The 11,860-nt window shown below is 62.2% G+C and overlaps 1 protein-coding gene across 1 annotated transcript; it reads right to left on the bottom strand.

The window, feature by feature from the left end:
• Positions 1–1,286: 1,286 nt before the first annotated feature.
• On the bottom strand, positions 1,287–10,579 carry LOC149865360 (regenerating islet-derived protein 4-like). Its single transcript, XM_090046327.1, has 6 exons — positions 10,513–10,579; positions 5,232–5,320; positions 3,920–4,057; positions 2,579–2,693; positions 1,534–1,605; positions 1,287–1,321 (listed from the first exon to the last, which is right to left on the bottom strand). Exons 1-6 carry the CDS (start codon positions 10,577–10,579, stop codon positions 1,287–1,289), a joined length of 516 nt encoding a protein of 171 aa, XP_089902453.1.
• Positions 10,580–11,860: the final 1,281 nt, after the last annotated feature.

Raw genomic sequence — 11,860 nt, 5'->3', positions numbered from 1 at the left:
CCCCTTCCCTGGGGATCTTCAAGAGGAGCCTGGACAGGCACCTGGCTGGGGTCTTGTGACCCCTGCCCCCCCAGTGCTCCTTCCTGCCCACGGCGGGGGTCGGACTCGATGATCTGTCCCGGTCCCTCCCGACTCAGTGATCCTGTGATTTTAGGAGTGCAGTGCAAAGCCGGGGACCCCGGGAGCACGGCCCCTGCACCGACCCCAACCCCAACCCCATCTCTGCACCATGGACATGCGCTGACGGTCACTCCCCCACGGCAGGTGTGGCGCTCCCTGCTCCCCGCACACCCGCGACACGCCTGCCATAGTTGGTGTTTCCATCCGGGCCTGCCAACCTCCCTGACACCCGTGTGATGCTGGGCAAGGCCCTTGCACTGCCCATCCCTCCCCATGGGCCTCCTTGCAGACCCCGGGCTGGAGACCTGTGGTCTGACCTGGGGAAGGGCAGAGAAGTGCCAACGGCAGCTGGGTGCGAGGGCAGGTGGCAATGCCGCGCAGGATAACCACGACGCCATGGCCCTCCTCATCCCTCCCCCTTGCCTCCCTTCCCCTCAAGGCGCTGGCACAGCCCAGGGAGACACGTGGCCCTTCCCCTTCGCAGGCAGGGGGGGCCCACAGGAGACAGACATGGGGCTGAATGCCAAGGGGAAGTTTATTGTCACCGCACTGTGCTGGGACCATGCAGAGGAGGGGAGGGGAGACGCGCGAGCCCAGCAGAGCGAGGCGAGGCAGAGGAGCGCGGGACTGACACGGATGGGCACAGCGGAGCGGGGAGGGGCGCAGCAGGCGGGTTTGCAGGACGGGTCTCCCTGGAAGAGCTGCTGGATGCAAAGCGCTCACCTCCCCGGAGCTGGTGCACGTTCTGCAAGAGCAAGTGTCACTGTGAGCCTTTGGGGAGACCCTTTGAATAGACCTGAATGGGGCAGAGGCGCCTCTGTCTGGAAATCAGGCCCCTGCAAAGGCCTCCATGTGAGCCCCTGAAACCACCCATCCCGGGGCAACCTGGGTCCAAGTCCACCCCAGGCTCCTGCTCCCACTCCAGTGCCTCCCCCTGCGTCCTTCCTCCCCGCGGGCAGGGAGGGCCGGTTTCTCGGGACAAGGGCGAGGAGCCATGAACGCAGCTGCTTAGAGACTGCTCCGAGCCCGAGGAGCCCCTGGCAGCACCCTCCTGCCCCATCCAGCTGGGCACGGGGGGCCTGCCCATGCAGAGAGGGCCGTGGGGAAGGTGACACACTCGCACGCGGGGAGCTGCCTGCACGCGAGAGTGTTCGTGACCATTGCAATTACACTGCGATGTCTGGGAGACGAGAGAGCCGGCCTGGGTGACACGGGGCAGGGGAGGGGTGAGCAGAGGTTTCGCACCCACAGCCAGGCTCAGTGCAACCCGAGAGCAAGGCCCACAGGATCCAGCTTCGCAAGGGACATGGACAAACACCATCTCCTGAGGCAGCGGATTCTGCGTGTGCAAGGGGCATGACACACCCACCCCCAGGGCCTGGGCATGACCGCAGCGCACAGAAGTTGTCCCACCTGCTTTGAGACGGTACTTGCAGATGAAGGCTCTCTTTCTCTTGCAGTAGATATCGTTCCATTTCTTAAACTCTAGGAGATAACGGGGGAGAGGCTGAGGACAGGCGGGGAGATAAGTGTTACACTCCTTGTTATTAATTCTGGTGAGGACGTGGTCTGTGTCCATGTCTCAATGCCACAAACACCAGCGCGTGCCCCTACAAATGCCCATGTATGATGTCCTCACACAGAGAAGCCAGTCCAGCTCCCAGGCCCTGACCAAGGTGTGAATCCATATTTTCACAGCTCCACCTGCTCTGCACCCAGGGGCAAGGAGCTCTAGCTTGGAGCGGTGAACAGTAGGGCTGTGTGAAATGGCAATGCTTCGTTTCAGTTTTGGATTCGGCGTTTCAGAGGGACAAGGATTCATTTTGGATCACGGCTCCATTTTGATTCAGCTGAATCTATTTTGGAGTTCCGACACTGTTTCAGTGCTTCGGCCATAGGATCATCCTGCCGCGGATCTGGGGGGCCATGCCCGTGAAAGAGTGGGGGGAAGTGATCAGAGAGCTAGTGGAATTGCACCAGGAGCTAGACGTGACTATCAGAGCAGTCCTTCCTGCCCTCTTCCCAGCTCTGAAATGCCAAAATTCTCTGAAACATTTCCAACATGTTTTGGAGCCTTCTGTTTCAATTCAGATTCAGTGTTTTGGGGGCCAAAATGGCCCCAAACACCTCCAAAATGAAATGGCTGCTGAAATTTTGCACACCCCTAGTGACCAGCAGCTGATGGAGGGGCCTGGGTCCTCCTATGTAGCCGTCAGCACGGCCTAGTAGTGCAGCAGCACCACAGCAGCTCACGGCCATTAGTGCCCTTTCACAGACCCCAGCCACCCACCCCAGGACAGATGGTCTCCATGTGCATCTGCATATTGTGTGAGTGTGTGCACTCACGTACATCCTGTCAGACATTGCAGCCCAAGAAAGAGTGGGAGAAAGCAGGGTCTGTTCCTGCTCCTGGTCACTGTCCCAGAGCTGCCCTGCCATCAGAGAGACTCCCATTTACTCGAAAAATGTCGGAGCTCCACGCAGTACTCTCTCCACATCCAATTGTTAGGCTCCCAAAATCGCCAGGCTCTGTAGGTGAAGCTGGAGCCATCTGTCCATGTCCACACTCTATTCTGCAAGCAGGAGGAGGGAAAGGTTAGTGAGGGAACATCCCCCGGCCATGTGGACTATGGGCTCCCCCAAAATTCATTACACCCACAATGGCCTGTGCTGTGTGGGGAGAGATGGAGAAAGGCGTAGACAGGGGATTGAAAAAAGGCTGGGTCAGGGCCCAGGGTCTGGGACTCTGATGGAGCTGGCGTACAAACCTTGTTTAGGGCTGGAGACAGCCAACAAGTTCATAGATTATAGAGTCGGAAGGGACCCAGTGGATCATCGTGTCTGACCCCCTGGCCCCGGCAGGAAAGAGGACCGAGGTCAGGTGACCCCGCCAGGTGACTGTCAAGCCTCCTCTTGAAGACCTCCAAGTTAGGTGATAGTACCACTTCTCTTGGAAGTGTCCAACCTCACATGCCCCTGAAGCAGGATTTGGCCCCAATGCACCAGCCTCATCTCTTTGGCACCTGAGCGGCGGTACATGGCTCTGGCTTGTGGCAAAACCATCCTTGAGCCCCTGAATTCAGCAGCTCCTGCCCTCACAACGGCCACATATGGCCTGCACTGGGCATTTCAGTACATCAGCCCTCCGCACCCGTACAGAGTGTACGGAGTCACTGTCCCGGGGGCAGGATCCGGCAGGCGCCCCAACTCCCACGGCTCACCGTGCCCTCAGTGCCCATGGACACTCTTGACCCGGGGGCTGCCCGCTGCCGGCGCCAGAGCCGCGGGGCTAGAGCACTCGTCCAGCAGGGAGGAGACCTGGGCTGTTCCCCGCAGCCTGAAGGAGCTAAGCCCCCCAGCCCCTCTCCGCCCCGCACAGCCCCGACTGGCCCTGCCCTGCACCCGGCCTCGTGCTGCGCTGCCCTGGGCAGGGGCAGGCAGAGGCCTGGGTCGGACAAAGGCAGAGCAAGATGGGGCCCGACTCCGGCCTCAGCACAGAGCCACTGCTCCAGCTGCTGCCTGCAGGATGATTCTTGCTTTTCCGTGACACAGTCACTAGTCAGGAACCAGACACAGCGGGGACCCCCAGCCCGTCCCCGTGCAGGGCAGTGCCACAGTCCACCAGCCCCAAGACTCGCATTCATGGCTGCCTGAAGGCGAGCAGTGGAGAGAGGGAAGCCCCGGGTTGGGCAGCCCTTGCATAGGGACCCCGCGGGCCTCTGTACGGATGCTGGGGACGGAGAGGAGCCATCCAGAGCTGGGGAGAGCCAGGGGATGTGGGAGGGGCCGCAGCACTCACATAGTTAGGGTCATGGAGCCCGATCCACACGTTCCCGTTAGGGTAATGACTGGAGATGTATCCGGCAACAACTTCTGTGGCTGCACTGCTGAGAATCGAGGCGAGATGGGCCCCGTGGCCCTGCTTCTGACACTCCCTCTGTGGCAGGAGAAAACCAGCTGTGTCTGCGGCCCCCGGGCAGCACCAGCCCGGGCAGGGGAGGGAGCCCCTGCTGCTGCCTCTCCCCAGCCTGGCTCCAGGGTGAATGGAGGAAGGAGCTGCTCCCCCCGCACTTCAGACCCCCCTGCCCACGTGCCCCGCACCAGCGCTCAGCTCCCCCGCCGCTCCCCTCCAGCCCCCGGGCCCCTCCCTGCCCTGCCCTGCCCCACACTGCGTGCAGCCCCTTGCCCGCACACGCAGCCCCTGACCAGGAACCGAAACCTCGGCCCTCAGCACCATGCGACCGTGGCTCTGAGCTGCCCTCGCTCCCTGGCTCTGGATTTCTCCTCTGTGAACAACTGGATGGTGTCACTTCCCCACTCAGTTTACTCAAGGCTTTGGGCCATAATGCCCCTTGTATGCCCCATCTGACCTGTCAGTCACTGTCCATCTCCAGCCAGTCTTTAATATAGCCTTCGCACCTAGGGCCTTCGGGCCAGGGAGCTGCTCCGGTACACTACAACTGGTCCAGACTCACCAGCAATTGTGCCCCTGTTTCTATGTCCAGCCCCTACCCCAAGCCGGATCCTCACTGCCTGGCGAGACCCCCCCGGGCATCGTCTGGGACCGTTCCTTGTCCCTCTGGGGAGCCGGCAAGACTCAAGTCTCCGCTGTGGAGCTGGTGCCCGGGGCTCTCTGCAGGGGGTGGCTACGGGGTGAGTGCCGACTGCCAGGGACCGGGGAGGGCCGTGCCCGGGGCGATGCCGTGTGCACCGGGGAAGGCCCCGCTCTGATGCAAAGAGGAGGATGTGCAGCTCCTTGCGCCTTGTGCAAAGAAAGGCAGTGGGCGCCCAGGGCTGTGAGGGGCCCCAGGCTGCACCGGGGGTGGAGGTGCCTCGCAGCCGTGCCGGGGAGGGCAGCTCGCCCGGGCAGAGGCGGGGGAAGGCCCCCCCTGCGCTCCGTGCTGCCAGGCACTGCGCTCGGTCCAGCCCGCTGCAGGAGCCGGAGCCCACGCCTGCCCCGGGGCCGTGCGGGGCCCTTGGCAGGCAGCTCCTTCCCCCTGCACCCGCCTGTACCCAGCGTGGCGACCGCCCCTGCAGGGAGCCCCCAGCCCCATCCCTGGGGCCGTCCTGTCCCAACCCGGCACCCCGGGCCCAGACCCCCCGGCGCTCACCTCAGCCTCCGCCCACGTTATCTTCTTGGGGAAGAAACCATAGCAGCTGCCTTGATAGCGTAGCCAGTCTTTGGGACAGTCCTTAGCCCCTGCACAGAGTCAGCAATGGGCGGGCAGTGAGGGGGGGAAGACACCCTGGTATACACTGCCCCAGCCCCAGAGCGGTTGCTTTGCCGAGGGCAGGGGCACTGGGCTGGGTCCCGGGGAGGAGGGGGCGAGAGCAGCCCCTGGGCACAGGGCACATGACGAGATGGGCAGGAGGACGCAGAGGCAGGAGAAGGGCGGTATCCCAGCTCCAGCGTCTCTCCCTGGAGCCGAGGCGGGGGTCCCGTCTCACAGGGGGACACGCTGGCCCCTGCTCAGCCCGGCTCCGGGGTCTCTGGGAAGGGCCCTTCTCGCCGAGGGGCCGGGAGACCTGAGCGGGACCACGGCGCTCCCTGCCCGGGGAGGCAGAGCCCGGGGCCCCAGGCAGCGCGGACTCACCTTCCAGGCCGGGGCTCAGCGCCAGGCAGCCCAGGAGGCACAGGCTGAGGCGGGCAGTGGTCCTCATCTCCTCGCTTGTCCTGGGGGTAAACAGGGGAGATGGGCCCCGGGAGTCCCCACTGTGCCCCACACTGACCTCTCCCTGCCTCTCAAGGTGGGGTTGCTAGTCTGGCCCCAAACCCAGGACCCAGTCTGATCCCTCAAGGGCAGGGGTCAGCTGGGGCCATGGTCCTTTCAGCTGCAGACCCACCGACCCTCCCTTCCACTCCCCTCCCCTCTGTTGCCTCCAGCACTGCAGGCCAGAGCAGGGCAGAGACCCTGGGGGCAGGTGCCCCGGGAGCGGGTGCCCAGCACTGACCCCGGGGCCGGGTGCAGGGGCAGTGCTGTGGGGAAGGGGGACACAGCGACTCCTCCCCAGGGTGCCTCGCACACAGCACGTGTGGCCCCCAGGCCCCGGCCAGGGCTGCGCCTAAGGCCTGGCCCCAGCTCGGAGGGGACAAGGGCCAGGGCCAGGGCGCAGGACTCACCGTGCACCTCTCTGGGGTCTGGTCCGGAGCAGGGGTTGGTGCAGCCGGTGCCCACTCCCGGTGCCCAGCGGGTTTATAGGCTGGCAGGAGGGAGGGGAGCAGGGAAAGGTGTGAACATGCAAAGCAGGCAGGGCCAGCCCACAGCTCCGCATCTCCCCAGCTGATGCCAGTCTGCCCCTGGCCCCCCTCCTTCCAGCCCCACTCCCTGCTCCAGCTGTTAGCTATGAGCCACTGCTGATCACATTTGCAATCACATTTGCACCCAGGAAAGGGAACCATCTCCCCTGGGTTGAGCAGGACTTGCCTGGGGCCTGCTGGCATCCAGGAAGGGGGCGGCCTGTGTGCTTGCACACACTGCACACGTGTCCGCAACCTCCTTGCAGGGGGAACCCTATTGTATTGTTTTGAACTGAGTATCTAACTATTTAACTTGCTCCTCTTCCCCCTCCGGAGCCAAGAGCTAAGCAGCAATAAGCTCCAGCCCCCGTGACCACTTTGCTTTAGTCCATCCCAGGAGCTGGAAGTGTTGTGTGAAGCCCCGCTTGATTCACAGAATAACTGAACAAGTGACGCTAACCCACCCCTGTTCGAGTGCCCAGACTAGGACCCCTGGAGCTATTCGCACCTACCCTGGGGGAAGCAGGTGCAGCAGGAGGGCCGCACTCTGCCACACAGTGAGGGGGCAGGGGACGTCCCGAGCAGGGAGGGGTGCTCGGGGAAAACCACGTGTTATCTGTCACGGATCTCCTCAACAGCAGCTCAGAGCCAGAGCAGCAGACAGCATGAATGAGCCCGTGGCTTCTCGAGATTGTCAGCTATCAGACTGGTGCTTGTCCGCCCAGAGCTGGAGCTGGGTTTCTTCCCCCTGTAGCGCAGGCTACTGGTGGGGGGTGCGCAGGGGTGCACGTGCCCCTCTGACGGGCCGGTGCCGGCACCGACGGCTGACACTCATGTGTCGGAAGGGCTGGTGCCCCCCGGCAGGGCTGCCACCGTCGGCGGCTTCTTCGGGTGCCCCCCAGACTCCGGCGGCAACAGTCACTCATGCCCTGTAGCAGGTCCTGCGAGCATCCTGTTCCTGCCCTGCTCGGCGTGGGGCTGCAGATCACGGGCACCATCTGGAGGGGCCTCTCCTGGCCCTTGTCCCGAACAGCTGGACAGCCGCAGCTTCCTCTGGGCCGGAGCCGCCTCCGCGCCCTGAACGCACAAGGAGGCAAGGTGCGTCCCCGAGGGGGAAGGAGCAGATCGCAGAGAAGCAGGCAGCAAAACCCGGCAGGGCCCTCGGGGACCATCACAGGGCTGAAGGAAGTCGTGTCTCTAAAATCCCCCCTTTACAATGTGCCCGCAGAGCGCAGCCCCAGGCAGGGGCAGTGACTTTCTGCCTCCTCCTCCTCCTCCAGTAATAAAGGCTGGGGGGGGCAGAGCCCCTGGGGCCGCCATCCATGGGCTCTGCCCTTCCCCAGTGAAACGGGCACAGCGTCCAGCCTGGTGTCACTCACTCAGCCTTGGGCCACGCACGAGCGGGACCGGGCTCAGCTGCTGCCCCTGCCCTGCGGGAGCTCGCCGGCTTGGGGGTTTCTGGGGGGCCAGACCCAGGTGAAGCTGCAGCAGGGCCGGAGGCCATGGCCAGCTGTTCCTCCAACCCTCACGGCAGCAGGAGGACCCTGCGAGGCCAAGGGCTGCTGCCTTCCTTACTCCCAGGGAGGTTGGTCGTCTGCTTGCAGGGGCTTCCTCCCCGAGCCCCGCCAGCAGGGACATGGCACCAGCCCGGAGGCTTGTGGGGAGGTCAGGCTCTCAGGGCTGGGCTGCCACGTACAGCCGCTTGTACTCAGGAAAATGCCCTGGTGCAAAACTCCTGCCCCTCCACTGGGCCGGTCCTGGGACACAGCCCGTCTGGCTCCCCTTGCACTCTGTGGCCCCGCAGCCGCAGCCTCGTTCGCTGGCCAGACCTGGGCCAGACCCTGGTGCGGACAGGGCGGCTCCTCGTGCAGGAGTTCAGCTAGACGTCTGGGCAGCAGGGCAGCGAAGGTGCTGGAGCCTGTCCAGGAGATTTCCCACGTCACCCGCAGTACAGGACAGCAGGACGCAATTCAGTACGGATGAATGCCAGGTGCTTCGTCGCCCCAGGCAGAGCCCAGACCCGCTCTGGGCTCATGGCCATACTCCTCTCCCCGGGGACAGACAGCTGAATCTATGCGGTCAGTGACTGGCTCCGGGCACTTTACTGTGGCTTCCTCCTTTTTAGTCCCCCTGAAGGGTCACTGCCACTCACCTCCCTGCAGCCCCTGCGGTGGCTTTGGGCAGGTCACCTGTGTGGACAGGGTCCGCTCCTGCCTCGCCCAGGTCTTCACTGCCTGACAACACTGACCTCCTTCTCCCAGCACTGACCACAGACCGCGGGGGTGAACGCTGGGGCTGCAGGGAGAGCCGGGTGGATGCTGGCGGGGCCAAGCCCTCAGCTGCGGACATGAAGGGCATCCCAGGAAGGGAAACCGTGCCCCACTGGTGTTGTCTTCTCCCTGCCATTGCTGTTTCTCTGGTCCCCAGTGCTAGAGCGGTCTTCCTGGCCCGCCACGAAGCGCCGGGACGTTGTCGGAGGCACAAGCGCCGCGTTCAGATCCAGACGGAGGCCTGCACGGCTGACGGGGCCCGCGGCTGCTTTGTGCCCCGGTATCGAAGCGCTGGGCTGTGCATTGATCTCTGTTTGCTGCGATTAATGAGGGCCATTGAAGTATTTGCCCTAGCGCAATGCTAATGATAAGACATGTCCAAGCCTTGACAGCTGGGCTCTGTCCAGAGTTTCCTCTCTGCCTCTTGCGCCTTCTGTGGTTAACGTTTAACAAGTAGCGGTGAGCACCAAGGGAACGGGCAGGTAGGAAACATTTTGATGTCAGATGCATTTAGGCCGTCAGTTGTAAAACACATCTGACATCTGTGATGGGGACTTTTCCGTACCGTTTTTCTACTGGGTGTCAGGCTTCCAGAAAGAACAGCTCGGCCTAGACCGACAATGAGCAGAACAAATACCCGGGTAAGCAAGAGGGGCCCAGGTAGTACTGGGATTAGTGGGGCAGTGCCTGCATCTTCAGCAGGCCTCAAATGCCTCTACACTAATGCTCGTAGTATGGGGAACAAGCAGGAGGAACTTGCCCTCCTGCTAGCTGACACCAACCCAGACTAGTGGGGCTGACAGAAAAGTGGTGGGACCCAGCGCACGACTGGGCAGTGAATATCACGGGCTATCGGCTGTACAGGAGGGACACGACAGAGAGGAAAGGTGGGGGTGTGGCGCTCTACGTCAAGGAGAAATACACATCCTCAGCGAGAGTAATTGGGGAACCACTGAGGTCCCGGAGGGGGGGGAGCCAGGTGTCCAAGGAGAGTGCTTGCTCCTTAAGGAGATGATCCTGCAAGACCAAAGGGAGGTAATCCCAACATGGATCAAAGAGGGCAAGAGGGCACAAAAGCCCCCACGGCTCACCAAAAGCATCCGGGAATGTCTCCTTGCTAAAAGGGAGGCGCACCCCCGATGGCGGGGGGGGCCATCACCCGGGAGGACTACGCTGCGGTGGCTCGGGGCTGCAGGGGGGCCGCCAGGCAGGCCAAGGCAGAGATGGGACTGGGACTAGTGACCCGGAAAAGGACAACAAGAAGTCCTTTATTAAATACATAGGGGGCAAAAAGAAGGTACCGGGTAATGTGGGGCGCCTGCAAGACACGCTAGGAAATTTGGGCGTCGCACCAGATGACAAAACAAAACCTATTTAATGACTTCTTTGCCTCCATTTTCCTGAGCCGGAACCAGATCAGCCCCCCCACCGGCTCCCCCCACACCCCAGGGGAGGCGCAGCCAGGCCCAGGGCCAGGGCGGATCTAGTCAGGGAACTCCTGGAGGGACTGGATGTGTTCAAGTCAGCGGGTCCGGACGATCTCCACCCCCGAGTGCCGAGGGAATTAGCTGCGGTCATTGCGGGGCCCCGGGCACGGCCGTACGAGCACTCGTGGGGCTCTGGTGTGGCGCCAGAGGACTGGAAGGGGCCAACGTGGCTCCCATCTTCAAAAAAGGGAGGAAGGAGGACCTGGGGAACTATAGGCCAGTTAGTCTTACCTCAGTCCTGGGCAAGCTTTTTGAGAGAATTATTCTGGAGCGTGTTCATGAGGGGCCGGCGGGGGAGATCATGCTTAGGGGCAACCAACATGGGTTCATTCAAGGCAGGTCCTGTCAGACCAACCTGGTGGCCTCTACGACCAGGTCACCAAATCCTTAGATGCACCTTCCAGCCAGGGGCTCAGCACCAGGCAGCCCAGGAGGCACAGGATGAGGTAGAAAGTGGTCCTCATCTCCTCGCCTGTCCTGGGGGTAAACAGGGGAGATGGACCCCGGGAGCCCATGGTGTGCCCCACATTGACCTCTCCCTGCCCCCCCCCCAGGGGGGTTTCATAGTTTCATAGTTTTTAGTGTCGGAAGGGACCTGAGCAGATCATCTAGTCCGACCCCCTGCCGTGGCAGGGAAGAGTACTGGGGTCAAACGACCCTTAAAGTCTAAACTCTTCTTAAAGTCCCCCAGGGTAGGAGCCAGCACCACTTTCCTTGGAAGTTGGTCCCAGACCCTAGCCGCCCTGACCGTGAAGTCGCGCCTCCTGATATCTAGCCTAAACCTACCCCCTGCCAGCTTGTGACCGTTATTCCTGGTCACTCCTGGCGGTGCTCGGGGGAACAGTGACTCCCCCAATGGCCGCTGATCCCCCCTGACTAGTTTATAACAGGCCACAAGATCCCCTTCTCTTGTGGAGGCTGAACAGGTTCAGGTCCCATCGCCTCTCCTCATAGGGCCTGCCCTGCTGCCCCTGACCATACGAGTGGCCTCCTCTGGACCCTCTCCCTGCTCTCCACATCCCTCCTGAAGTGCGGCGCCCAGCATCTCGAGCAGGTCCAAAGGGGTGATCCTCCCCCGCTATGCGGCACTGGTCAGGCCGCAGCTGGAGGACTGCGTCCAGTTCTGGGCACCGCACTTCAGGAGGGATGTGGACAGTATGGAGAGGGTCCAGAGGAGGCCACTCGCATGGTCGGGGCAGCAGGGCAGGCCCTATGAGGAGAGGCTACAAGACCTGAACCTGTTCAGCCTCCATACGAGACAGTTGAGGGGGGTCTACTGGCCTGTTACAAGCTAGTCAGGGGGGACCAGCAGGCATCGGAGGAGTCCCTGTTCCCCCGAGCACTAACGGGAATGACTAGAAATAACAGTCACAAGCGGGCAGAGGGTAGGTTTAGGTTAGACATCAGGAGGCATGACTTCACGGTCAGGGCGGCTAGGGTCTGGAACCAACTTCCAAGAGAAGTGGTGCTGGCTCCTACCCTGGGGGGCTTTAAGAGGAGGTTAGATGTACACCTTGCTGGGGTCGTTTGACCCCAGTACTCTTTTCTGCAATGGCAGAGGGTTGAACTAGATGATCTACTCAGGTCCCTTCCCACCCTAGAACTATGAAACTAAAAAAGTCCTTCCTTACGTCCAGCTTGAAACGGTCATGGAGGATTTCATGACGGTTTGACCTCATCATCTCTTGGGAAGCTCTGGTGAACAGACGATCCCCCAGATCCTGGCCGGCTGACTTGAAGGTATC

This window comes from Crocodylus siamensis, chromosome 4, assembly GCF_052110815.1.
Source record: "Crocodylus siamensis isolate JL-2025a chromosome 4, ASM5211081v1, whole genome shotgun sequence".
Classification (NCBI taxonomy): domain Eukaryota; kingdom Metazoa; phylum Chordata; order Crocodylia; family Crocodylidae; genus Crocodylus; species Crocodylus siamensis.
The sequence above is the reverse complement of the archived record's forward strand: the minus strand, read 5'-3'. Positions and strand labels throughout refer to the sequence as shown.

Coding starts and splice junctions, on each gene's coding strand:
- LOC149865360 (XM_090046327.1), bottom strand. CDS start 10,579: ATGAGGACCACTTTCTACCTCATCCTGTGCCTCCTGGGCTGCCTGGTG. Junction 4,058..5,231: donor TAACGTGGGCGGAGGCTGAG/GTGAGCGCCGGG, acceptor CTCCTGCCACAG/AGGGAGTGTCAGAAGCAGGG. Junction 1,606..2,578: donor GGAGCTCCGACATTTTTCGA/GTAAATGGGAGT, acceptor GTTATCTCCTAG/AGTTTAAGAAATGGAACGAT.